Source organism: Pieris brassicae, chromosome 11, assembly GCF_905147105.1.
Source record: "Pieris brassicae chromosome 11, ilPieBrab1.1, whole genome shotgun sequence".
Taxonomy (NCBI): domain Eukaryota; kingdom Metazoa; phylum Arthropoda; class Insecta; order Lepidoptera; family Pieridae; genus Pieris; species Pieris brassicae.
The window spans coordinates 2,414,416-2,442,382 of record NC_059675.1 but is presented as its reverse complement, the minus strand read 5'-3'; the positions used below and the strand labels follow the sequence as shown (position 1 = coordinate 2,442,382).

The window sequence follows — 27,967 nt, the reverse complement described above, 5'->3', positions numbered from 1 at the left end:
TAACTTTGATCGAAAACTCTTCATGGGTCACTTCAAACAAAGCCTCAACCAGCTCTTTCCGAATATTTCCATGGCTTTCTTACTACATTCGCTTCCTGCTGACGCTACAGCCTCTATCCATAAGTTTTCAAGCCTATATCAATTCATGAATTCTGTAGTAATTGTTTATAATGAAAGAGACACATTGTTGGAATATTTATTAAAAAACTAAAATTACAAAGATATCATTGTTATCTAATTATTACATAATGAAACAGTCTTTTCAATCACACAGCTCAACAGATGTCGCGTAGTCATCAAATGTTCAGAAACTTGTCGCTAACTTCATAGCTATCGCGATTGTTGTTTATCTTCTATTTTCAAACTATTATATGCACCTACTTCAAAATAGCCATGAAGTTAGGCAAAATATTAGTATTTTTTTTAATTTTTGGCGCGAACTTTTAAATTCGCGACATCACAGAACACAAACATTATACAAAGTTCACTACCTTCTAATAGTTTTTATATATCTCTATGCAATACGTACTAAAGTAACATAAAGCATAGATTGTTCATATAAGAATCGTACTTCAGAATATTTACTCAAGAAATGTAAAATTCTTAAGCTATACTTTGTAATACGGGTTTATATTATTTAACATTCAGATTTTATAACCAAAAATGTCTATAGAGAAATGACTAAGCTTGAAGTAGGCAAGCTAAGGTCCGATTTTTTCAATTTTTCGTAGTCACTGCCGTATAAAAATATTATTTAGCTGAAAACATATAACAATTATTTAACCAAAATTATTAAAGTATCTTATATTTTATATAATCACATGTTCAACTTAAGAACTCTTAGTTATAACTATTGCTATTTTTCTATAAAATCGTTTGAAACATGGCACAGACATGAAATTGGTAACAATTTAAAGGTAATGAAAAATATATTAAACAAAGCAGCGCCGGTATTATGCAAACTAAATAAGTATCATTGCACTGTTTTATCTATTCTTTAATAAACAAATCGTGTAATAAGACTGTTTAAGGAATAACGCGATTTTTGTATCCAATTTCACTAGGGATTGCGTGGTACAAAAACTCAATATAAAAGCTGGTATCGCATGGTTACAGAGTACTGTTGCTGATCGAATCGCGTGTAGTCTTCAGTTTTCAAACTAAAATTGTGCCACAGACTAAGTACATTTGCATAGCTTAAGGGAAATCACGCAAGATGGCGCACGCACTTTGACCTTATTTAGTAATAATTTTACATTCATATTCGTCACCTTTGTATGCCTTATAATGCTACAAACATATTTGACCAGTAGTGATCGTCAATAAGGCGATTTACACACGAGATATTAAAAGTATTTGTTCAATTTACTAGGTGAGTATGTTTGTAGCATTATCGCGGAGACGGAAGATAATATTATTATACATACGAAATCATTTCAGTTGATAAAATTTAATACTAAAAGAACCATTGGAAGGTATTAATGTAAAATAATATCAGATACAATTGAATTAATGACAAAAAAATATATTTTATAAGTAAATAATTGGAAGTAATATAAAATCCTTTAGACTTGTCCTCGGGGTATAAAATTTAAATAAAAAATACTGGTCGTACAGAAATGAATTTGTATAGTCTACACGTGTCATGACTCGAACTAGAAATCGTCTAAGCAGAAGTCGAAGTGGTCCTCCAACACCTTGTACTGTTTCGTGGAGAACATACACTTTGGACAAGTGTACACCTGGAAAGAGATAGATATTAGAAGGCCATAGATAACAATAGATACAACATATAGAATGCTATTATTCAAACACGGTTAGATTGAAGAAAGCACCTTGTAGCAACAAGATCGAACAAAATGTGAAAAGTCTATACTAAGGAAGAGTTTGTACATTTGACGGCGATATCATTTTATAGGCCGTCAACTCACTCGCGATCCCTCGGCTATTGAGTGTTCATGAGCGGCGGTATTAACTGAACCTCGTGCCCGTTTACGTTTGTTTTTTAGTGTTAGGCCATTTATCAAGTAACGTAACAATGAATGAAAAACTCACATGAGAAATTACAAAATAAAATAATGATAAACAAGAGTTATATTAATATTTCGTCTTTATCACTTATAATAAAAATGAAAGAGACGAAAAAAATTATTTAGTCTTAAAAGCGATCTCTACTATACGTATTCATTCCTAAAAACTCAATTATTCTTGTTATTAACTCTATCTCTTTCAGTCAAATTGTACTTATGCTGTGATGAATAGAGACAGGAAGTGTTAAAATAGTATGAATATTTACATTTGGAGTATCACTTTTAATTAAAGTATTCTGTGTGATTTCAAAATAACTCAAAAATACAAAAATGGTTGTTGACCGGCACAACCGATTTGTTAGGTTTAGTAGTTAAAACACATGAAACCACAACATCAAAAGACCATGCCTGTTAATTTAATTCGATTAAAAAGTTCTTACCCCCAAACGTATAACGAAGGTGTATGTGTGTAATTTTAAGAAATACGATTTTTATTTCAAAAATTATTTAATAAATAATATTAAAAAAAATTGAAATGCATTTAAATTGCAACTTTGATACAATAACGTCAATACTCATATTATTGTTACTTTATATTTATATACTATGGGGAACATTTATCCAATACGTTTTAGATATACCGGAGTCGTTCTGGACAAGTCTCGACCCTGGATTTTGGCTTTAGTCCTGACAATTTATGGATAGCTTCCACTTTAGAATGTATACCATTATAGAATTCTTGAGCTTTAAGCTTTAAAAACAACTAAGGTAACAGATGTTATAATAAAAATTGTAAAAAGTGAAAATTGGTGGGTGGTAAGAGGAACTGAAAAGTGAAAAAAAACCGGGTTTGTACGTTGGTGCCCATAGTACAGCAAACGAAAAAGAGGAAGAAAACTTAGAAGGTGGATGGACCAAATTAAAGAAACCTCAGGTGGTATATGGCAGAGAGTGGCAGTGTAGAGAGGATTGGCGGGATTTGGAGGAGGCCTTTGCCAAAAAAGGCACACGGATACACGAAAAGAAGATTGAAATAGAATCGTGTTTAAATGTATCTGAATTTAAGTTAAATACTAGAACTCTTGAAATCGCCTTATGTATTACAGACAAAAGATTTGTATGTTACGAAACTCAATATGTACCTGACCGATCTCGAAAAGTCATTATTAGTATAACTTATTTCCAAACATTAAAATAATGGACTTATAACACGCAGTTCAGTAAATCTTCAATACCTAAAGACGGCACATTTTAAACTGAGTCGTCGGGCAATAAATGTGCACGCAATGCAACCTGCGCACGCGCTCTTGACACCTGATTGGTCGTTACGTGTAAGGGATGTTGTTTTTCCATACAAATGAGAGTTTTTTTGTTGACACACATTACATTACTTACGCTTTGTTACGCAATGGAGATTTTTTTTTTCTAACGTGTTTTTGAAAAAAATAAATAGTGACATAAATTAAGTAGTTTATCTTAGAAAAATAAAAACTTTTATATTCCGAAAAAAATTATTCCTATTAACGCTCAACATAATTTAGCATATCGATCGTACCAATCCCGTTATCGATATGCACCTCTACAATTCTTACGCACAACACTACACCTCTCCATTAGCCCTATAAGTGCGAGCGAGACAGACAGATAAATATGATTTACGATCCGAAGCCTCAGTTTATAATGCGTCGACTATAATTAACAATATGTAATTTTGCTATTAATTTATTATATTATAATAAACATGAATCAACATGTTGCTGCAATAGTATTAGAGTTTTGAACGGCTTGTCGCACACTGGACAATCGTAGCGTATCGCAGGAGGCGTGGTCTCGTGTACGCCGTTCTTTTCTTCTTTTTTGATCTTCTTTTTTCGAGTCTTCCATAAGAATAAAATTAAACTAAATATGTTTATAACATAAAATATATTATCAGAGCAATTAACGCTCTATCAGGAACAGAACTAATTTGGGTATTAATTTTAATAAAACATAGGTTAAACATTTTGCTTCCATTTATTTTTTAATGGTCACCATTGTTTGCCTTACAAGCCGAAGCAAATATTATTTCACCAAAATCGAATCGTCAACGTTCGTAAACGTTCAACGTTACGTACGATTATGTACGTAATCAATAAATTATAGTATAATAATAATAATAAAAAATAATAAAATCATAATTTAAATTTGACAAAATTAACAAAATTAGAACCAGAAAAAATTAGATACTAAACTTACCACGCCCTCATTAGAACCAGAAATGGCTGATACAGTGGCTGTATTGGCGGCCACAGATCCAAGGGGAGTCGAAATTTTGGCTGTGTTGGCTGAGATACGGGCTGAAGCCGTTTTGAATACACTAGGACTCATTTTGCGGACTTCTTCCAACTGAAAATCCGGACAAAATACATATTAAAAAGGGACGAAATAGTGATCTACATCTCACTCTCCAAAATCCGGTGAGATGAATATCCTACTACAGTTAACGAGGCCAGGCATAGGACACCATTGCCTGCTCATTCCAGACAAGCGCGATCAACTTCTTCTAATTAAAATTTTAGAAGCAAAATAGCCTGGCCTTGGATCTCAAAATACAGTTAAAAGTAAAAAATACTAGTTATTCAGGAAATACTCAACCAGTAATTTAGATTTGTATAACTTTAATAGAGCATATAAGACGTTAAATATAAATTATGTACGTGTATATGTCACTGAACTCCTGTTAAACGGTTGGACCGATTTGAATGATTTTTTTTTAAATGTTTTTTTTTGTATACGGTCCCTGGATGGTTTGGTACAAATGAGCCCGGCAGGCACTGCACTCGGTACTTTAAACCTTTTTTTAATATCCTAATCGCTTGAAATATCTATATATCTATATATAATATTTTATCCAGCTGAATTTTCCATACACGAAGTAAGTATATATAAACTATTTATACAAATATCATTAACAATTCCTATTGCAATATAAAAAGTTATCAATGTTAAGTCCATTTAAGCGTTATTGTAAACAGCAGATATCAGATTCTTACCTGACTTACAATCTCTTCCATACACGAAGTAAGTATATATAAACTATTTATATAAATATCATTAATAATTCCTATTGCAATATAAAAAGTTATCAATGTTATGTCCATTTAAGCGTTATTGTAAACAGCAGATATCAGATTCTTACCTGACTTACAATCTCTTCCATACACGAAGTAAGTATATATAAACTATTTATACAAATATCATTAACAATTCCTATTGCAATATAAAAAGTTATCAATGTTAAGTCCATTTAAGCGTTATTGTAAACAGCAGATATCAGATTCTTACCTGACTTACAATCTCTTCCATACACGAAGTAAGTATATATAAACTATTTATATAAATATCATTAATAATTCCTATTGCAATATAAAAAGTTATCAATGTTATGTCCATTTAAGCGTTATTGTAAACAGCAGATATCAGATTCTTACCTGACTTACAATCTCCGCGTGCTTTTTCTGCAAAACTCTGAGGTCGGTCGCAATTTTCTCCTTTTCAGTGACCATTTCTTCCCGCGATTTACGTTCCGCCTCGAAGTCACTCCTATATTTATAAATTTTGTATATTACAATCATAGTTATTAAGCAAAAGAATGCGTAATACATCTCTATACCAAATGTTTCTCTGAACACGTTGACCAACTCGTGGTAGTTATCTAATAACACAGCGTTTTTATTTTAAATGTATGAGTTTTTGTCTGCGTGTACATTTAGCACTTGCCAATCATCCTCAAAACGATCAAGCCGACCCAAAAAGTTCACGGTGTGTTAGTCACAGAAGGCTAATCACTTACGTCCCCATTAGAAAAAAAACAATCACCACAGAACATATCTAACGCCCAGAGCATAAAGGAAGCCACTGGAGTATAGAAAGATAGCCAGCCAGATATTTTTATACCTAGATACGTACATAAGTTACTTTTATCTGATGAATCAAATGTATTTAACAATAACAACACACGCGACTATAGCCAAGTAAAAATTAACTATGTACGAAATGGTATAAGAAATTCTAAAAATACTATTTTTCAAATAATTACAGTGAACTAATTTTTTATATTAATTAAAATTATTATTTTTAATTGTCGATATTGCTACACAATAGATGTCGCTGGAAAGAGAAAACTATCTAAGAACTCCTGATATACAGTACTCACTACATCAGGAGCCTGGATTATGTGTTTATGAAATCGGTTTGATAAAAAAAATATTATGTATTACTTCCTTCTGATGATACGTGCAAATACCATTTTGGTTAAGTAGTTTAGTATAGTATATTTCAAAGACTTAGGATTATTTACAGCATCAAATATTTCTTGAATATAAAAATTATATTTAATAAAAGCCCTGGTATATGCAAAAACTTCATAAGATTTATTCTATACATACTTGTACAATTCAACTTGAGCCCTCAATAGTTCACAGTCCTCTTTATGAGAGACGAGCATCACAATTTCGTTTTCCAGGCTTTGAACTTCTTCCCCTCGTGCTACCAGTGCCGCTGTTAACTGTTCCACCGCAGGGGTCTGTATAGCACAAGAGAGAGTAAAATGAGATCATATAAAATATTTGTTATTATTATTTTAAAGGATGGTCGGTGGTGATGAACATTAGATAATGATTAACACTAGTTAGTGCGGCAAAGAAAATCGCTTGAACGTGAATCACTTTGTCAAGAAAAATTATCACTGAATCATACAAAGTAATTTCTATCGGTCCCCATACCCCATAAACACGTACAAGAACGTATGATCAGAAAAAAATACAGATATTTTATCCTTTTCTCAGAGCAGGTCTCAGTCGAATGTAAAATCCGGCTCGAAGGTCTAAATATTTACGACTACAACATGTCAAATGATTCTCTGACATAACACTCACCTCTTCTCGCTTTGTCAATGTTTTCTTTAACAGTTCGTTGTAATCCTTGAATATCCCTTCGAATATTGTAAAAGAGCCTTTCAATTGAGCGCTGAAAATATAAACACAAATCTCAATTTATTTTTGTAAATTCTCAATTCACTCTCAAAGTTTCAAACGTTTTATGAAGCCATTAAAATCAGTTGTATGTATCGTTGACAATTACATACAAATGAAAAAAATATATTTTATCGCCTTTTTACGTCAAAATTTACACGTGTAATGAAACTGTATCAAAATAAGCCATAAATATTGAATCTGTTTTAGTTAATAATCTTACATGTTCTGAAGAACAGTATTGTGATGCTTCGAAATCGCTTGTTTGACGTCAATCAAGCCCGCACGAACTTTTTCAATAGACGCACGTTCCAATGTAACATCCTGTATACTCGATATTACGCCCATTGTTCTAACCAGATCGTCTGACAGGCTAAAAAATTTAACGAAGTTACAAAACTAACTAAACTAAACTTAAAGTCACATTTACAAGGAGACAAGGGTATAGTTTCATGAAAATTAAATGACACTGATCCACTAAGCACTTATCTCTTTTCATTACGGCATAAACACAATTTGCCAGAAAAGGACGAAAGATGGCTTTAGTGAAAGGTGCAATTCTTACGAAAGATTAGACTATTTCAGTTTTTATGAAAACAGGTAAGTAGTTAATTTGAATGCATTTATAGCATAAAGATGATATGTATTGTATTTTATTATTATTGTTTTACGTTATTAATTTAATTAATAATAATAATTCCAAGAGCAGTCATGGCCCTGTTCAGCGTACGACTCTTATTATGAGGTCGTAGGTTCGATCCCCGGGATTCTGTCTTTGTACGCATTAAACATTCGCTCGTACGGTGAAGGAAAACATCGTGCGTTAGACCCAAAAAGTCGACGGCGTGTCAGGCACAGAAGGCTGATCACCTACTTGCCTATTACATTGACACATGATAATGAAACAGATACAAAAATCTAATCCTCTGGCCACAGAAAGTCGCTTCAATCATTTCTATTGCATAGACAAGATCAGCCATCTGTCTGCCGATTTCCTCACGAAGTATTCCTTAATTGCAGAAGCAAGTGCTACTGCGCACATAGAAGGGATGTATTAATATATTGCATTATAATTATACACACCCATTTGTCAAGTTATTGAGATATTCCGCTATGTGTTTAAGTGTGCGATCATACAATTTAACATTGGCGAGATACCCTCCGTAATGCGGGGACGCTTCACCTTCACATGTCATTGTCATATGTACTGGTTGGAACACCTGAACATTACAAAAAGAAACTAAAAAAAATCTATGTTTAGACGGCTTTAGTGATCTTTCTTAGTTATTTACGGAAAGAAAAAAAAACATTATTTTATTAAAGCAATACAAACACGATAGTCGTTCCACGACTGGGCGTTTTTCAAGGCAGTTTTTGCCGCGCACCACCACTATGTGGAACTAGCTGCCCACTGAAGTATTTCCGAAACAAGTCGACTAAGGTTAGGTACTTCAAGCAAAGAGCGTAAAAGTTCTTGTAACGCCGGCAATGCACTTGCGAGCCTTCTGGCAAAGTGAGTGTCAATGGGCAGCGGTATCACTTATCATCAGTTGAGCCTCCTGCCCGTTTGCCTTTTACCTATTACATAAAAAACTAATGGGCTACACTGATTTTCAGTGGACCCAATCTAAGAATTACACGCGGAACAAAACCAAAGTTTTTAAAAATAAAAATAACATTATTTAGGATCAGCACAAACTATACGCACCATCGAATAGTTAAGAATATTATACGTAATGGGGTAGTTAGTCTAAATGTTTTGTATGTAAGTAGCAAGCGTTGAGAGTATTTACATTTACCAAGTAAATATTAATATTAACGAATTACATTAGTTAACCTATCGAACAATTTGTTGTTATTGTTATTATGTTTCATAACTTTTTACTTATAGCTCAGGATTAAATGAGTACTGGTACACTGTTGGACACGGTTCTTTTTTGAGTTATACCAAAGTTTGACAATTGCTATTCTTTTCGTATTTAATATAACAACTTATCCATATAACTTTCACGGTCATAAGGGCAACAGCTCACTAGCGGCCAACGAGATAGCTGCGACGCATTTGCGGCCCGTGGTTGGTCGCAAATTTAAATAATATATTTCATTACGAGTGCGGAAAGCCTGTCATTGCAAAGAGTTCCGACAATTTTTCCGGGTTGACAGTCAGAACAAGTTGCAATGACGGTTCCGCACGTGTACTGAATAACTATTTTTCATCAGCGCATATATATCGCGCTTTAAACAAAAAACCACGGGACGCAAATGCGGCGCTTCGATGTCGTTACCCGCTGGCTCGTACGGCCAGGTGCGCGTGATCACTGGACATTTAGCCCCTAGTGCGCTATTGCTTTAAGTATGGACATACTACGTCAAAAAATTAAATTTCATTTAATTAACTGAAATCGACCTTAGAACGTAAATTTTCTTAGGTGACCGTTCTTTTGCAAAAGAGTTTGTTTATGAATCTTCTATGCGTGTAAATAAACTGTTCCTAAATGGCTGGACCAATTTTGATGAAATTTATATGTTATAAGGGTTTTTTTTTTGTATTTAATGTTATTTTGTGTATTGTTGTCGTGTGACGGGTCCGCTAATTAATATATAATATCATACCATAGTCTGGCAAGATTTGATTCTGGCATTCAACTCCACTATTTGCTCTTTGTATGTCTTCACCATATCGGAGACACCACCTTTGTATTTTGCGAACTCCAACTAAAAAACACAGACTAGATAAAATAATGTATTGAACTGAAATTATACACAGAAATGTGTATGTATTTTATTCTGCTCTAAATTTCTTAAAGACCTATTTGTATAGGGCAAACATATTGCGTAGTGTCTTTCAAATATTTTCTTTAAATAAAATACATTAGTAGCTACAACCTTTTTTAGGTCTGAGCCTCAAGTTTTTGTACGCTATCGTCTGTTTGACTCTAAGGTAACTCACGATGATTTCTGCTCTAAATATTTTCTTTAGTCAGGGAAAATCAGTGGATCAAATACACAACTGTGGGTTGAAGATCTTCTTTCAGAAATACATCACTAAACAGCCGGGATTAAATATGAGACCTTAGTATGTAGGATGAAACAATTATATAAAAATAATTTGTAAAAAAAGCTTATAGGAATTTAGGGTTTATTTTGCGCATGGCCAAAGGTTTTTCTCAACTTTTGTTCACTTGTTAGGAGCCACTTGGAATGTAACTCTATGATTTGGGCCCCACAAGAAAAGAAATATTCTGTAATGGTGGAGCGTATTCAAAATAAATTTACGATTTACATGAGGTTGTATGGAGTGTACCCACTTTACCCAGTAATGTATCCAACTTTGTTTGTCACATTGTATTTTTTAAAGGTCCTTAGAGGCAAAGTATACATTGCGGAAATGTTGGAGAGACTGGAGCTGCGTGTGCCAAATAACCACTCTAGGCGTGGTAAGCGATCGCAATTACTGGCAGTGCCTCGGGCGCGTACGAACTTACTCAGAGAAACGCCATTTACGCGTGTCTTGCGCACCCTAAATGTTATTGCTTGCGAGACAGATGTTTTTATTTGCACACTGGCTGAATTCACAAGAATTGCATTATTTATAATTAGTTATAAAATAGTTTAGATTTTAAGTTTTTACTTGTTATGTTTTTAGTTTAGTTTTCTATTGCATTAGTATTAAGTTACTGTAAAAATAGGAAATAAATAAATAAATTTTACCTTAATATTTTCCAGATCTAATATTGTAATCTGTGCCTTTTTCAGATCGTTCAGTAGAGACGAAACTTTCCCTTCTAGAATATGTATTACTTCATCTCTCTTCTGTATTTCGTTGCTGTGAACATTCTGTAATCAAGAATATGCCCATTAAGAACCTGCATACAAATCGATTGCAGGTAACAACACAAAATAAAGAAAGCAAAGACCAGGCAATGAATGTTAGCTTTTATTTTATATTTGCAGTTTTTCGCAAGAATAAACTTAATAACCACAATAAATTTAAAAGGAGAGAAAACCATGGTACATAATCAGCCTTATCGCTACAGATACCGGCAAACTTCTTGAGCATTAAACAAGGGGGAAAGTTGGCGCAGCGCGTGACACAAACGTCAACTGATACCAATCACGCGATCGACACGTCACTCTTCCCCCCTCCCAGTGATACCTAAAAATCGCTTCTGCTGCTTCTTCAAGGAGATTTGTTCAAGATGTTTGCAGGTATGTGTACTAAGCAACATGCGCTTTGATATTTATACAGTCAAAATTTGTTATAAAGACATCGGAAGGACTACTCATTTTTATTTTATTTAATCATTATGTTCTATGGTCAAAGGTCAAAAATAACATTTAAATTTTTCATGAAAATATACAGTCAATACTGTTTACATCGTTTAGAACATGCCAGTTATATTGATAAAAATCAAAGGTCCCAGCTGAATTCTATTATAAGGTACTTAATAGCAACTTAATCAGCTGTTACGACCACATGATCCCTTTGATGTTGTTATAACAGATTTTGACTCTATTAATTAAAAGCTTTTTAAAGATAATTAAAAGCTAAAAAAAAATTTATCTCACCATAGACATCAATTTCATCTTTTTTTGCAACTCTTCAATTGTGCCGTGCAACTGCTTCAACTCTTCTGTGTGGTTATTTTCTTTACTTGATAATAACAACTAAAAATAAATTAATTATATGTAAACAATTCAATGCTTAAAAGAGACTGAGATCTATTTAATCTATTTAAATATTATTTGTCATCTATACTTTTACCTCTGTAGTGTTCAATTTGGCTTTTAAATCGTCTCTCTCTTTGGAGGTGGCATTGACTATGTGCTCTAGGGATTCCCTTTGCCATGTAAGTTTTTCATTGTCAACTATCACCTGAAAAAACAAAATGATGTATAAAACTTTTTTTACAGTCTGGTACTTGTCTATGAAAGTATCAAGAAAATAAAAATTTAAACTTGCGGGCAAAAGTTATTTTTTTATGCCCCAAGAAATTAGATATAAAAACTTTTTCACTAAGTGATTAGCAAAAAAATATTCACCTGTCTTCTTTGTTTCTCGACCAATTCCAACTGGGCTGTTAGTTTATTTATTGTATCATCATCGGGCGATGTCACAAATTCTACTCCTGATGACGGACCAGACTTAACACCATTGGTAAGTGACATCTCTTTGGTTTTAGTAATAAGCACAATCTCTTCTTTAAGTTTTCGGTTCTGTAATCTTAACTGTTAAAGAAATAGATTTTTTATTAAGATATGAAGCTAAACAAAATGATAGCCTACTAAGTATAAAATTATTTCCCCCCTTTGGAGTCTTGACACTTCTACTTGGTACTTCCAAAACACCACCATTACTTTTTCCCTCTAAGCTTCCCGGGGAAGAGCCCAAAATGATATGAAGCTATACAAAATTATAGCCTATTTCGTATAAAATTATTTCCCCCCTTTACTTAATCTGTTGTGGTGAGAAATGAAGGTAAAATTTTTTGTTTATGTTAACAAATATGACAATAGACAGAAAATCCAATAAAATGTATTAGAAGACATAATAGTTAATAAACCATAAATTATAAACAACAAAATACCTTTTCAACAAGTGCCCTAGTTTCATCAAATTTCTCTTTATGTAATTTATGTGTTTGGAGCATGTCATCCTGGCACGACGCAATCAATGAAAACTGCTCCTTCAATGAATCATTATTTTGCTTTAGTGTCTCCTTTAATACAACATTCTCATCTAAGATTTCTCCAAACCGTTTCTGTAGTTCTTCTGTACTTCGGTCGTCAGTAATAAGAGTACTAGCCACCATCATACTTGCTGGGGATGGCTACAGAAGAGAAGGTAAACTATAATTTTATATTAAACAACTATTACTAGTTTGTAACAAGAAGCTATGATGCTTATAGTTGTTTTCTATGTGTTGGTGTGCAATGCTTTATCAATTGATAAAAGGTAAAGTCCCTAGTGTATTTTCCTCAATAATAGTAAAATTACTAAACTGTGGCATTAAGTGTATACTATAAATGAGTCATTGAGTTGGTTTATAAAATGTGTATATTAACAATGAAGGTAGTAAATAATAATTAACATACAAAATTTTAAACTACCATCATTATTTTAAACTCTAACTTACTTAACTAACTAAACAAATATTCACTTACACTATCACCAAGGTTGAATTGTGCCTTAAAGGCTTTGTTTGCTTGTTCAGGCAGATCCTTAATGACATCATCCAGGATTGGAGCCTCGATACTTCCACTTGGTACTTCCAAAACACCACCATTACTTTTTCCTTCTAAGCTTCCCGGGGAAGAGCCCAAAATGATTATAAACGAATCATCGTCATTTTCAGTTTGGGACATGATTAACTCGTTATGCCTAGCTTACTTAGAAAGACTTGATAGATATTTCAGTATATGCAGAAACCGGATGATAGGTACTTACTAAGTAACTACCAATACGATTTCTACCGTACACAAGGTACAAGGACACTACTAAAGCGTTTAATAATAACGTAATAATTATTTTTTTATGCAATTATGTAGAATTGTTTAGGAAATCAATGCCAGATCCACTTAAACCTATGGAATCAAATGCGTAACCAGTTAAACCATCAAAATACCAAAAATATGATAAATTCTTTCTATACCACTATAAAAATCACTACTTCACTAGGAAACACTTTTATTAAATTTATTTTAAAACATTGGCAAAATTATTTTTCTAACATATTAAGAACTTATATTTGTGCTGATTTTTTTATTTTTTAACACAGATTAGAATTAAGTATGATAACAAATATTATTCGAACATATTGAATTTCACAGATAAAGAAGAAGATAATAGATATGATCTTAAAATTATAATAAAAAATGTACCCAAGTGCGAGAAGTCTCCCTTGAAGGGTTCCGTTACAGCAAGCATAGATTAGCGATATAAGTTGAGAAAGTTGTTCCAACCAATTTTCGTTGAAATGGCGAATCGAAAAGGGTTATTTTTCGGCTACGAAACCATAGAAAGCGATAAAGATAAATATTTATGCATAGATTTACTGTACAAGAGTAAACACGATCAATAAGTTTTATTTTAAACATCTAATAAACCCGTTACCATCTAATGTTTTTTGTAAAATCTATTATTTGATTCCAGTTAGTCTTAATACTTGTAATTGTATTGTTGTGTTCATAATCACTATGGTTAATTGTAGCTTGCACTATACAATTAGCTTTTATAATGGCTGTAAAATTCTCTTAACAGATACTTCTTGGATACTTACATATACCGCTAGCGGTTAGTTTGGATATAGCGAAAGCCCTTGATCGGATGTGCCATAAAGCGCTTTTCTCGAAGCTTACACCCATGTGCTCTTCAATTTATGCAACTAAATTTTCAGCTTTCTGGCCCATTGGAGCATCGATGGAGCATGGTTCGACCTTAATCCCGTGAACGTTGGGGTCCTATCCCTATGGACTTTGTTGCTTCTGCATATCAGTGACATATTGCAACTTAGCAACTTTCTGGGGAAATTCTTTACTCGGGACATGCAGGTATTATTCCGACAGTTGTTAATCGGTACTGGAACTTGTGTCTGAAATCGAAACTCTACTACGTGTAGTCTCGGACTGGGGTCGACTAAATCTAGTTCTATTTATGCCCAGGAAGACACGAGGTTGCACGTTCTCCGCAAAAAAAACACCCTTTTTACTACTACTCTTTTCGAAGTCACTCTTCTTAAAGCCACAGCCAGCATCAGGTTACTTCACTTTAACATTCATTTATTTATTTACAATCTTATGGCCAAATTCTAACTAAAATACCATAAAATAAAATACAATTAAGTAAACCTCCTGTTATCCTCTAATGTTTTCCAAGTATATTTTTAAATCACAGTGTATGGGTAATATACTACCATACGCTTCACAAATAGGTTACTCTCCGGTGGAGACTCAAGAAACCCATTTAGCAGCGAGAGTAACCGGGGAATGGGAGTTTGTTGACGCTGGACAGTGCGAGCCGAACGCACAGCAAAAAAGGTTATGTTGCCGGCAGCGGTAATAATTGTCCAGAAAGTACTGTCTCATGATCTCTCCCAGCAAGTATGTGCTTTCCGTTTCGTTTTTTATTACGCTTAAACCAAATTTGACTACAGCTAAATCCTTACGAAGTTCTAATAAATTATACCCTAAAATTCCCATTAAGAACTTAGTAGGGTAGAGGTGAGGAAAAAAATTATACCTTCTTTTATACAAATTTCTAAACTTTGGAACTTTTTTGGCACCCTTACAATCATTTCCCTTCTTCAAAGGACCTTTCATAAGGTCTTACTAATGATGGATATAGCACTCAAGTGGCAGTGTCCAACAGACCAACCAGACCAGAATTTCGCAGGACAAACCCTAAGCTCCTAAAAGAAGTATCCGTAATCGTCCTAATATGCTCCGCAAATGAAAGATCGGGAACAAACAAAGACTTTTCCTACGCGCCTAATCACTTTAGACTATGCTATAGTCGCAGAGTATTTTATTCAGAGAAGCACTAAGGTCATCACTTCACATTTGTCATAGGTAAAGTGGATTGAAGTGTTTATTTAATTCACTTCAAAGCAGCAGTTTAACCAAATCAAGTTGCATACACAGACAGTCAATGCTAGTCTTACTACTTTAAAAACCTTAACGTCGTTGGCAAATAATAGGACCTTGGAAGATTTAATAACGCTTGTCAGGTCGTTAATCATTATCAAAAATAGCAACGGTCCCAGGTTTGAACCCTGGCTAATACCAGAACTTGTTGGATAAAGCCGCGCGATATATTGGCCATACTTAACATATTGGCTACGATTTGATGATGACTAGAAAAAAAGACTTAAGCAGAACAGGTCAACCCGCAATTGCGGCCAACTTTTAGAGAAGACTGTCATTGTCTACTCGATCGAACACTGCGAAAATCCAAATATACTACACTTACCTGACACCGCTTGTCAAATTCTCGTTACGACTGTTCTGTCAGCCAACGACAATAGACAAGTAAAAGGCGTGCTGGGAAGGAGTGATGTGGGGAATGCATTTAGGCAACATTATCGAGTGAAAGGACATTTCAAACACCTTCGCCAGCGTACACAGAATCGCGATAGGCCTGTAGTTTTCGACTTTGCTTCTACAATTAACTTTAGGAATTGGGGTTACGCGGGCTGTCTTCTATAACGTTGGGTAGACCCCTGAATATAAAATAATATTAAAAATATGTGATATAGGTGATATTAAATAGTCTGCCAGAGGTGTTTTAGATTTTAGTTTATATACACTAATCACAATAAGTTATATTTCGAAACTTTTGATATCAAAATGATTAGAGTATGCTTTTCTGTTACGATTGGCAGTTGCTGGATTTAGTTGCGGGCGATCTGCCAGAAATACTGACTAAAAGTGACTAGCAAATGCCTCTGCCGCGTTACAATCATAATATTCAACATCATTATAAAGAATTGCAGACTCTTTGGCTTTTGGGTTTCTAAGAGAATTATTATATTGCCAAAATTGGGTAGGTTTATTAACTAAATTTAATGAGATTGTATGTTAACGTTAGCTTTGCGAATATCGTACTTAATGATTGACCTTAAGACATTTAAATTCTAAACACGCATTATTACCGTTAAGAAATGAAGCTGTGCTTTAATTCTTAATTTAGCAATGATTTCCTTACTAAAATATACCCTTTGTTTAGTTTACTTTTGAATTTTTCTAGGAAAACAATGATCAAAAGAGCTATACAGAATAGTAAAATGTTCCATCGCTTCATCAACATTATCAATAGTTAGTAATTCTCTCCAGTCTACGTCTTTTAAAATATAGAATAACGATAATAATTTCCTTTATTAAATTTCCATTCAATTATGTTAGTAATATTTGATGGGTCACGGGTTTTACGCGGTTTTGGGCGCTATATGGCTGTATTTCACTTTCCGATTTGTCAGTTCTCAGCAATAAGCAAATCTCACTTTTCAGCAGTCATCTGTCAAACAGCAAACTTACTGTGGAAGTATTGTTGAAAGATAAATTGAAGCAGCCAGTTGGATATTTTGTTTAATGATTTTTGTTTTTTTGAAAGAAAATTTAAGAAATGTCTAATGAAAACACACTAGATTTACATTACGTACACGAATGTTTTCAGAAGAGTTTAAAAGAGAACGATGACGTGGTAATTGATGCGTACATAGATGGATACAATGAATTAGTAAAGTAAGTTTTAATTAACTGTTTTCATTTCCATATGTTTACTATTTTGACATAAATTTGTTTGCTCAGGTTCTTGAACCTCATCGGGACAGTGTTTTCTTTTGTGAGTAGCGATGTGAAAAGTAAAATAAAGGTTATGGAAAAGCTTAAAAGTGGAGACGATGCGATCTACTATGAATCGTTCAAGAAAATGATGAAGTATGAAAAGGAGACCAGTTTGCATGAAAAGAATGGTTTTGTATCGGGATCAAGAACGATGCTACGTTTGCATCGAGGGCTGGGTATGTAGATGATACAATTTATTTTATTGATTCCAATTAATGTGTTGTCCATCAATTTTAACCAGAATACAATCTTTTTTATTTTGTGGGTAAAACTTTTTGGACTTAAAGCTAAATTTATTTTTTACTAAAAACAGTGTATTGTCCCCAGATTTTATCCGACTATTTTTAAAGCGTATAAGTGAAACAGAACAAGATATGAACACTTGCACTACATGTCAGGGTTCTTATAACGAGACCTTGGCTGAATTCCATCCTTGGTACATCAGAAAAGCTGCAACACTTGCAATGCATGCCCTGCCTTCCAGACAAGATTTATTAAAAAAGGTATTTAGCATAGAAACAGAATATAAATTTACTAACACAGACAAATGAGTCTATGTCTTTCTTTCCATGGCCCTAATGGATATTTTGATAGTAATGGTATACATATAGGAAGCACAATTAGGAAAGAGTGTGTTTATTGTTAACAGACATGCATAAAATTATGTATATAGTATGTTTAATTTCATTAACATGGACAAATGATATATGTGTTTTTAATAGATAACCATATAATCGCTATTGTAATCTTATCTATTTATTGAAACCTTTTAATTCTGCTGATACCTAACTAAATTATTAGTCCAAATACAAGGTGTTAAGTTAAGATGTAAGATCAGTTAAGTCTTAACTAAGTAAGTTAAATGTTAGCAATGTTGTTACAAACACACAATACATATGTCTATATTTTATATATATATATATTTGACGATTGTTTGTCTTAATTAAAACATTAAACAAACACCACTGAAATTGTTACATATTGTAGTAGTTAAAATAATTTTGAATCTAAATTAAGCCGGAAAACAGTGAATAAATGAGTCTTATTGTAGGCACTGTTGTACATTTACAACTTATGCATGTAGATTTTCCTTGATGTGTTCATATCATTGAATGTTAGTTACTCTCATGTTATTTTATAAAGAAATTAATGAAATTACAATGTAGGTTTAGGTTTAGGTAGGTGGACTCAATTTCCGCACTTAGACACGTAGTCGGTCCGTTGTGCGTAGAAGCCCTGGCTAATTTAGCCAGCCCAACTCCTTCCAGAAGCACAGAAGTCTCCCGGGCACTTCACAGGCTTCGCGGAGCGACCTCACTGTTCCGAGGATTTTTGTACGTTGATTAGCCACAGCCTCGCATTCCAGGACTACGTGGGTGACTGATTCCTCTGCGCTGAAACAGCCTCTGCACAAGGGGCTGTCTGTTGCGCCTAGGACGAAAAGATGTTTGTTAAGGAGACAATGGCCCGTGATTGTCCCTATGATTGTTTTGAGATTGGTTCTGTTCAGTTTTAGAAGTCGCTTAGTAAGTTGCGGGTTCACAGCCGGCAGAGCCATTTTGGACTGTTTGCAATCTACACTTCGCGACCATCGTTGATTCTGGAGTACAGTGGATCTCTGGCGAATCCAGGTTCGAACTAGCGAGAAGGGCAAGGGGAGGAGCGGATGCGGGCCAGCAGGTATCATACCAGAGCCTCTTCTCGCAAGCTCGTCGGCTGCATCGTTGCCGAGAGAGCCACTGTGTCCCTTAATCCACTGTAAGGTAACTCTATTTGTTAGAGCTATTGCCTCCAGTGCTTCGTGACACTCCAGTATTAGTTTGCTGTTTGTGTTTTCGTTACCGAGCGCCATCAGCACGGATGCACTGTCCGATATGAGCTTAATGTAAAAGTCGTTGACTCCCATCCGCTGTACGGCTCTGGCTGCTTCGGTTAGAGCGACACATTCACATTGGAAGATTGTGCTTTGTGTGCCCAGAGGTAGGTGTATGTTGATGTTGAGATCAAAGGAGAAAATACCAGCGCCTGAGCCACACCCTGTTTTTGAGCCATCAGTGTATATACGTAGCTCATTCAGGGGCGACTGATCTTGCTCCTCTTCTCTCAGTTGTATAAGATATTTCTTGTTGAATATTAATTGATTAGTGATTCTGTCACATGGCGCAGCTATAAGAGGTTGGTACTCTATTGCCCTGTTGAGAATCACTGTGTGTGAACTGTAGTGGTTTTTTCCCCATAGGTCCAATACCATAAGCCTGATGGCCGCAAGTGCCGCCTCCTGCTGTATGTGTAGGTCTAGAGGTAAGATTTGCAGGGCTATCTCCATTGCTGCGGTCGGAGTTGTTCTCATACAACCGCTAGCAGCGGACAAGGCAAGCCTTTGGAAGCGTCCCAGTTTCGTGATCGCCATTTGAAGTTCAGATCTTGGCCACCAAACCAGGGCTCCATAGGCCAGCATTGGCCTGATTATGGCAGTGTATAGCCATAATGTTATTTTAGGCGATAAGCCCCATTTCACGCCTAGCATCTTTTTGCATTGATAGAAGGCGATCGTTGCTTTGCTCAGTTTGTGTTCTAGGTGTTTGTTCCAGAGCAGTTTACTGTCCAGAATCACACCCAAGTACTTTATTTCATTTTTGAGTTTGAGTTGTGTGTTGAAGAGTTTTGGAAGCCTGTGTGGTCCCAGAACCCTCCGGTTTGTAAAGAGTATTAGCTCTGTTTTTGATGGGTTGACAGATAGCTCGTGCTTGTTGCACCATCTCTCAATTACTTTGGAAGCCCTTCCCATGAGATCGCATAGGGTACTTTCAAAGCTTCCCGATATCAAGATAGCTATGTCGTCCGCATAACCCACTGTGTAGAGGTTGCCAGCGTTGAGTTCTGTGATGAGCTCGTTAACTACGAGGTTCCACAGTAGCGGCGATAAGACACCACCTTGCGGGCAGCCTCTGCTGACAATGCCCCGTGTCGTGGAATTAACAGTGAACTGTATAGCTCGTTGTTTTAGCATGTTGTTTATCCACCCTATCAGGGTTGATGATACTCCACATGTAACGAGTGCTCTGGTAATGCTCGTGAAGTTTGTTTTGTCAAAAGCGCCTTCGATGTCAATAAATGCACCAAGGGTTGACTGTTTTAACTTCAGGGAGTCGCCAATGCGAGACACAACGTTGTGGAGTGATGAATCCGTTGACTTGCCTGGGCTGTAGGCATGCTGATTTGGGTGCAGGAATTTGGATAGCGATACCTGGCTACGTATTTCCAGATCTCCAAGCCTCTCCATTGTTTTTAACAGGAAAGATGTGAGGCTTATGGGTCTGAAGGATTTTGCCTGGGTATAGTCCTCTCTGCCTGGTTTTGGGATGAATATTATTTTCACTTCCCTCCATTTCAAGGGTATGTAGCGGTGGGCTATACATGCTCGGAAGATTGAGACAAGATAGTCCACCAAAAGGTTTCCACTCCATCTTAGTAGGCCTGGGAAGATGCCATCCAGGCCAGCCGCTTTGAATGGTAGGAAGGAGTTGATTGCCCATGTTACTTTTTCATTTGTGATTATTTTGTGAGCTACATTCCAGTCTGAGTCGGTGGTGGCACTTTCTGAGTAGGGTTGCCATGCTTGGTCGTTGGCAATTATGCAGCCTGGAAAGTGTGTTTCCATCAGTAGTTCACATGTTTCTGCATCGGTTTTTGTAAATGATTTATCAGGTTTTTTAAGACAACCAATTGAGTGATAAGGCTCACTAGAGAGGCATGATTTCACTCTGGTTGCCTGGTTGTTGCTTTCAATGCTGGTGCAGAAGTGTCTCCAGCACTCTTGCTTCCTAGAGCGTAAAAGTTTTTTGAATCGTCTTCTCGCGATTGTGTACTTGTCCCAGTCGGCAGGTAAACGGGTATTTCCTGCTCTATTGAACAGCTTCCTGACCTTCTTTCGGTGTCTCTCCAGTTCGGGGCACCACCAGTTATGTCTACTCCCCCACCTAGGCATGGTAAGGGGACACGACCGTTCAAAGCTGGTCTGGAGTAGGGACGTTAGGCTATTTACATGTTTGTCTATGTCTTGTACATCAATGGTGGTTGGTATTGTTAGTTTGCTTACCTCTGAGCCGATTATATTGTAAAATTTTACTGAATCAGTTCTCCGAGGTATGCGTCGTGGTTGTGGTTTAGGTAGCTCCCCTTTGATTGTAAAGCGGATCCACCTGTGATCTGAGCATGATAGCTCTCTGGAGACATGCCAATCCTGTATGTGATCTGACAGACCAGAGGTCACCATTGTTAGATCGATTATGGTTTGCGAGCGTGCGTTGATAAAGGTTGGTTCAGAGCCGCTGTTTGCTAAGATAAGATTATTGCTAAGAATGAAGTTAAGCATATTCTCACCTCGAGCGTTGGTATTTGCATTACCCCATAGCGTGTGGTGCGCGTTGGAGTCTGCTGCGATTATAAGCTCCAGTTTCTCCCTCTCACAGTAGTCAGCCAGAAGGCCGAGTTCTGGAGTGGGCACGTCCTCGTCACCCGGTAGGTAGGCGGACGCCAGGACGATGTCTGGATGTGCGTCCCTAGGTAACCTAATGGTTGTAAGGTCCCTTGAACACAGTTCGTTAATTAGGTATGCTGGTACATGTTTAGGTATGATAATGCAGGTTCTTGGGTTACTTACTGAGGTATCCAGCAAAAGTTTACCACCGGTGTTACCCAGGCCGCATACCTTGCCATTCCTGATCCACGGCTCCTGGATCGCGGCAATGGTCTTCGGGTTGGTCTCCAGCAGTCTGCGTAGTGAAGCCGACGCTGTTTGGCTGTGCTGGAGGTTGGTCTGGATAAGGTCAGTCCGGTTAGGGGGAGGAGCGCAAACAGCTGTCGCTGAATTCACTCCCCCCTGTCTCCTGAAAGAACTCGTCATCCGAGGTTAGTTGCACCGGTGAGGGTGGTTGTTGAACTGTCTCCATGGGGACGTTTACCTCGGCAACCGCGGCTATCTCCGTCGTTGACGAGGGCGGCTTTGGCCCCGAGGATCCCGTCCCCGATGTACTGGCAGTAGTTACTGTGGCGGCAGCTACCACTGAGGGTTCATCCTTTTCCAGAATTCGGATATAGATGTTCCCCATCAGATAGTAGATGCGACGTTCGTGTGCCTTGATCTTTGAGATCTCATATTCCGGAACACGAAGGAACAAAGATACGCCTGTCGGGTCCTGTGTTCTACGTTCGTGAGTCAGGGTCCAAGATCTGATGTTTAGGTGGCGGTTTTGCCTGGTGATCAGTTTCCGTAAAGTTTCCGTGCTACCAGTGAACTCTGGAACATGCAGTAAGCACGGCACCTTCTTCGGTATGTCTGACTGAGGCCGTACCACCAGTTTGGTGTCCGGTATCGGATTGTTGATGACATCGCATGCTCCGGTAAGCCATCCCAGCGTGTAGGTATCCTCGCACCAAGTTTTGAGGACACCATCTGAGAAGTGGGCTCTTCCCCGGAATCTGATGTCGTTGGGTTCAGTTGCTAGGGTAGCTTCAAGATCCGCCATGAGCTCATCTTGGATTTTACCCTCGATTTGTAGGCGGATGTTATCTGCCTGTTCTTGTGTCATGTCTATAAAGGGCTCAGTCATCACGGCAACACAAAGCTCGTTGGCTTTGTAGGATGCTGCCGCTTCCGCGTAACTGGCCGAGGTCCCTGACTCCAGCCGGAGTTTGTTAGGTTTAACCCTTTTACTCTCCCCAGTCGGTGTCACGGTTTCCTCTGGCCGATCGCGTTTCTGGCCCTTTGTTTGTTGTTTGGTTTGGTTTGGGTTTTTTGTTTGGTAACCCCCTCTAGGTTCTTTACCGCACCTAGAGCCAATAGGCTTGAGCGCGGCAGAGGACCCAATCGGCTTCGGTGCCCTTTTCCCGCGTCCTGCAGTTGTGGTAACCGCGGGGGCAGTTCCAGGATTCTCAGGTATCCTCTGAGAGCCGGTAATCAGCTGTTGCTGTTCCGTCGCTCTTTTGGCCTTCCTGAGCCGTCGCCTTTTTGAGGAGCTTAGGACCATTCTGGGAGTCGATTCCTGAATCGCTGATTTCAGGGCCGACATGTCCATGGTCGAGGTTTGTGCACTGGACGTGCTCACCGTCGCAGCCTCGGTCTTCCGCATCGATCTTGCTTCGGATGCCCCCCCTATGGACGCAGACATTGCTGTATCATCCTTCGGAGTTGCTATCTTCTGCTCGACCGACGCAGTCAGCCTGGCCGCAACAGTGGACGCATCCTTGTGTGGTGGTGTATGAGATACCATTGGAGTGGGCACGGTTAAGGGTGCATCCCGGTTTGGCGCTTCCTCAGCCGCTTCCCTCTCCTTTGGTGCCTCGGACGCTGCCCTATTGGGTGCATCCGTTTGCGAGATAGGGGCATCAGAGTATCGTGTCACTGGTGACTTGCACCTCAACACGTCCTGCGACGCAACCCTGTTTATGTTAGTTTTAGGCGCATCTGTGGATGCAGCCTTTTGTTGGTTTGTGTGTTTTGTCTCTTTATCCATGTGGTGGTATGAAATAGATTCACCGTCGGAGCTCTCCACCCGCCACGGAGCCCTCAAGTCGGGGACGTCCCTTGCTCAGCAAGCGACGTCAGAGCTACTCCTTCGGTATAGAGTCAGCGTGTAGAGGGGCAGGCGCGTCCGCACGCCGCAAGAGAGTACGGAGCTGTTCGCATCCCGAGACGATGACGCAAACTCACCCCGAGTCCCGTGCCACGCCGACGCCCCCCCCACCCACACCCCGACTCTCGCTTGGTAGCCCTCTTACGGGATACCACAGCCGGTTGACCGTGGTCAGCTAATCCACGGCCTCCCGTGTGAGGGGAAATCCAGACCAAAGAGGTGTGTTGTGTGCAGCGCACAACTGTACCGGCGCACTACTCCACTCAACCTCCAGGACTCCTTCATCCCCCCGTACGGGTCCCCGCGCACGGCACGGAAATTACAATGTATTAACTAACATTTAACTGAATAGTGTGTTTATAATTAGGTATAATTTTCTATTTGGCATATTTAAAACACATGTGATAACTGATGACCTTTGGTCTTCGAATTGTTTGTTGTTAAAAACGTACATGAGAATTTTTGATCTTATCTGAATTTTGAAATATTTATATGTTTTAAACATGTTGTTTTAATAAAGTCTCATAAAGAAATTTCGCGATTTGCGATATTTTCAATCATAAAGAGAAATATCACTTAAAACGTTGCATTTATTAAATCTATAATATATTTGATATCGCATTTATCTTTATGGCAAACAAGTGTTTATCGAATAGTTGTTTTCACGGCCAAAACAATTGGTCGCTAAATGATAATTGATTTTCAAGGTGCCACGTTGCTTGAAGTATTAAAAGAAAATTTGTATCAATATTATTGTACGGCGTTAACTTACTTCCCGGACTCCATATAATACCACTCGTAATACCTACGAGTCGTTGATTTATTCGTTGTATATGCACGCAAAAAATCAAGTAGGTACTGTTAATGTTGCCGGTACAGGGTAGGACCAACTCCAAATACCACTAAAGCTTTTGTTCTGCACTTGGTTTGATCAAAAAATAAATTCAAATATACATTAAAATACATCCAAGTAGTACGTCTTCGAGCAGCTTATTGATGTTTCAGTTATATGTGGTTTAGTTTTTTGGGTGGGCTTTTCGAGACCTTATATAAATTGTATAGAATCTGTTGTTTTTAATAAAAAATCTTAAATAAAGTACCGCCCAAAAATACTTCTAAATAAATTTACCCCCTAAAAGGCCCTAGACGTGGTTCCCCTCTTTTTTCCTCTCAAAAAATGACACTACTAATGATTTGGTCTTTTGACGAGCCAATATACATATGTAATTATTGCTTAGAAACAACCGGCCTCTATCATTATCAACGTCATTAATAATTCTTAACACCGAAGAAACGTTATTTTTTGCTTTAGTTACGTCACTATACGAAAATTAATTAATTCAGGTCAATTTCTGAAAGTTAATTGCGTTCAGAAAATATTGTACGACTCCGACGTAATTTTGGACAATTGAAGAATAATTTGCTTGTCCAGCTGTGTTTTATGATTTTACCAAAATCTAGTAAATGCTAATAACAAATGTACCACGTTTCCTGGTACATGAGACGTGGCATAGAGTGGCACAGTGCAGACATGGTGGAGAGATCTGGAGGCGGCGTTTGCCAAGAAGGGCACACAGCTATAAAAATGAATGAGATAATAGAAATATAAATGTGTTTAAGTGTAATGTATCTGAAATAAAATGCTATTATTATTATATACAACTAATAAAGTGTTATATATCTCAAAACACAAAGCCACTCCTACACTTTTTTGATAGAATCGTCATACGTACGGGATTATTATTCATAAGTCTTTATTGTTTTGGTAAATTATAAACCGAAAACACGTTAATTGTTTGGGTGAAAACCTATTAAACAGATGACTTATGAAGTGTTTGAAGAGATAAAAAATATGTATAAATGTAATGTGCTACAAATCAACTACTTTTTAGCTTTGTGGCAACTGTGACCCAAAAATATATATAAACCTTCCCCATGAATTGTTCTAAATATTGGTGAAAACCGCAAGTATTTTCGTGCAGTAGATTTTGTGTTTATCGCGAACAGACTTTTGTCAGATTGTCTTTATATAATATACGTTAGATATATACCGAATATGTATGTTTTCTTCGGGTACTATATGGTAATATATATATATATGGCCTATGTACTACGCCAAATCACAAATAACGTGTCTTTCAATTGGTAAAATAATTTTCAAAATCGGTTCAAGATCGATCGAATCGGTCCATCGTACATTTGCTAATATTACCTCTTTATAAAATTAGTATACATTATTTTCTGTTTCAGATCTTTGGCTCGGAAGATAAATTAACAGAGGCCATGTTAGTTCTACCACAAACTCTAGAATCCTGTGACGAAGTATACCAAAGAGTACATCAACTCTATACAGACTTTGATTTTCATGGCTTGCCATAGACTGTAAGTGGTCGACTAAGAAAATGTTCAAAGGTAGTTTTAAAATTGCTCAAACATCTGCCTAATTAGCTTATATAAAGCGTTAAACTTAAATTATCTGCTTTTGTGGCTTTCAAAGCTATTAATGTGATCAAATGTCAATAATATTTTAACCATTGTAAATTATTACAATCGCGGTATTGATGTGCATTTTTAAATAGTTTATAATTTTGTTATAAGTAATTCCTTTTAGATTCAATTTAGTATAACGAACTAGTCATACATCTTGATACGATTTTTAAAGTACAATTCACTTAAGATATCTAGAAGAAATTCTAAATTGTCGTCAATTCGGCCTTTGTATAAAATACCTGGTTCTATGTTTGGATGTTTAGGATATTGAATCAGGGCAAAGATTGGGAAATAATTCTCCCATCCGCACTTTATCTTGTCTTTGAAACTCTGTGAAATTTTTTTTTGATAGTGTATAATTTTCAAAACAATTGAACATCGAACCAATTCGATTTAGGGTCCTTCAAGAAAAGGTGTATTCATTCTTTAAAGGCCGGCAACGCACTCGCGAGCCCTGCGGCATTGAGTGTCCATGGGCGGCGGTATCAATTAACATCAGATGGCCTCCTGCCCGTTAGACCCCATTAAAAAAACACATATATTCGATACTTATATTTTATGTTTATCTAAATTGCAATGATACAATTTATTCCTTGCTTTAATAAGACCAAGTTGAATTATAAATAGTATATATCGCCAGTTTAGTATATAAGCGAACACAAGAGTGGATTTTTCTTTGTTAACGTAACTATGAAATGTGATATGAAGAAGCCGGAGGCTCTGAAAAGGGGTTTGAATAACAGTCGCAGTACTAACATAAAGTATGATCTCAAACCAGCCAACTACCCCTATTTTACTTTTAGCCTCATTTATTAAATTATGTACGCAATGAATAAGCTGGCATGATAATGCGAACTGGCCTTAAACATAAATTTATCGAACTGAATTGTAGGCTGCAATATTGCATCTCCTTACAAACATTTTGTTAACAAAGTATTTTCGATTGCTCTTGATTTGAGAACTGGTAAATATTGTAGAAGGCTTCAAATTTCTTAAAATTTTCTTACTGTCGATCATAAGCGTACATAGTGTCCGCTATATTTTGAATGCGTAATTTAAAAACAAATTATAGAAAAAATGCGGTTTAATTACATACCTAGTTACATTGCGTACATAATATTAATTTACGTAAATAACAAATATATTTCTGTTATCTGTGGAAAACGTGTTGCCAACATTACAAGTTTGTGTAGTGTTTAAAGATTAATTAGTAATATTTTCGAAATAATTATTTAACTTAACTTTGTATAAACTATATATTGTTATTAACAAATAGCTACCATAAACAACTCTTTATAAAGTTCTAGTTTTGTAAGCCTACGTCATGATTAGCGTAAATGTAAAACCAGTACAAGATTAATTTAATAATCTACAGAAAAATAATATATATCTACAAACTGCTGCTGTAAAACTATAATATATATTATGATAAGATATCTGCGGAAATAAAATTCAATAC

General features: G+C 36.6%; 2 protein-coding genes across 4 annotated transcripts; one reads left to right on the top strand and one right to left on the bottom strand.

Annotated features, from left to right (window-relative positions):
• Positions 1 to 191: 191 nt before the first annotated feature.
• On the bottom strand, positions 192 to 13,811 carry LOC123716086 (optineurin). 3 transcript variants are annotated; one of them, XM_045671634.1, is made up of 15 exons: positions 13,696 to 13,806; positions 13,208 to 13,428; positions 12,631 to 12,873; positions 12,086 to 12,271; positions 11,808 to 11,918; positions 11,612 to 11,710; positions 10,754 to 10,879; positions 9,656 to 9,757; positions 8,126 to 8,262; positions 7,266 to 7,415; positions 6,947 to 7,037; positions 6,458 to 6,594; positions 5,501 to 5,612; positions 4,266 to 4,415; positions 1,750 to 3,907 (listed from the first exon to the last, which is right to left on the bottom strand). In XM_045671634.1, exons 2-15 carry the CDS (start codon positions 13,406 to 13,408, stop codon positions 3,761 to 3,763), a joined length of 1,992 nt encoding a protein of 663 aa, XP_045527590.1. In that variant the 5' UTR covers positions 13,409 to 13,428; positions 13,696 to 13,806; the 3' UTR covers positions 1,750 to 3,760. The 3 variants fall into 3 exon arrangements, with proteins under 3 accessions (XP_045527591.1, XP_045527590.1, XP_045527589.1); XM_045671635.1 differs by lacking the exon at positions 1,750 to 3,907 and adding an exon at positions 192 to 1,742 and having other exon boundaries at positions 13,208 to 13,809; XM_045671633.1 differs by having other exon boundaries at positions 13,208 to 13,811.
• Positions 13,812 to 17,071: 3,260 nt separating this feature from the next.
• LOC123716019 (ceramide-1-phosphate transfer protein) lies at positions 17,072 to 26,960 on the top strand. Its single transcript, XM_045671493.1, has 4 exons — positions 17,072 to 17,281; positions 17,348 to 17,559; positions 17,711 to 17,886; positions 26,269 to 26,960. The coding sequence occupies exons 1-4, from the start codon at positions 17,163 to 17,165 to the stop codon at positions 26,395 to 26,397; spliced, it is 636 nt and encodes a 211-aa protein (XP_045527449.1). The 5' UTR covers positions 17,072 to 17,162; the 3' UTR covers positions 26,398 to 26,960.
• Positions 26,961 to 27,967: the final 1,007 nt, after the last annotated feature.

What these genes read in the sequence shown, in the direction of transcription:
- LOC123716086 (XM_045671633.1), bottom strand. Translation starts at nt 13,408, where the DNA reads ATGTCCCAAACTGAAAATGACGATGATTCGTTTATAATCATTTTGGGC. An exon ending in CCAAATTGAACACTACAGAG is followed by an intron (nt 11,711 to 11,807) that starts GTAAAAGTATAG and finishes ATTTATTTTTAG; the next exon opens with TTGTTATTATCAAGTAAAGA. An exon ending in TCAAATCTTGCCAGACTATG is followed by an intron (nt 8,263 to 9,655) that starts GTATGATATTAT and finishes TGTAATGTTCAG; the next exon opens with GTGTTCCAACCAGTACATAT.
- LOC123716019 (XM_045671493.1), top strand. Translation starts at nt 17,163, where the DNA reads ATGTCTAATGAAAACACACTAGATTTACATTACGTACACGAATGTTTT. An exon ending in GGATACAATGAATTAGTAAA is followed by an intron (nt 17,282 to 17,347) that starts GTAAGTTTTAAT and finishes TTGTTTGCTCAG; the next exon opens with GTTCTTGAACCTCATCGGGA. An exon ending in GACAAGATTTATTAAAAAAG is followed by an intron (nt 17,887 to 26,268) that starts GTATTTAGCATA and finishes TTTCTGTTTCAG; the next exon opens with ATCTTTGGCTCGGAAGATAA.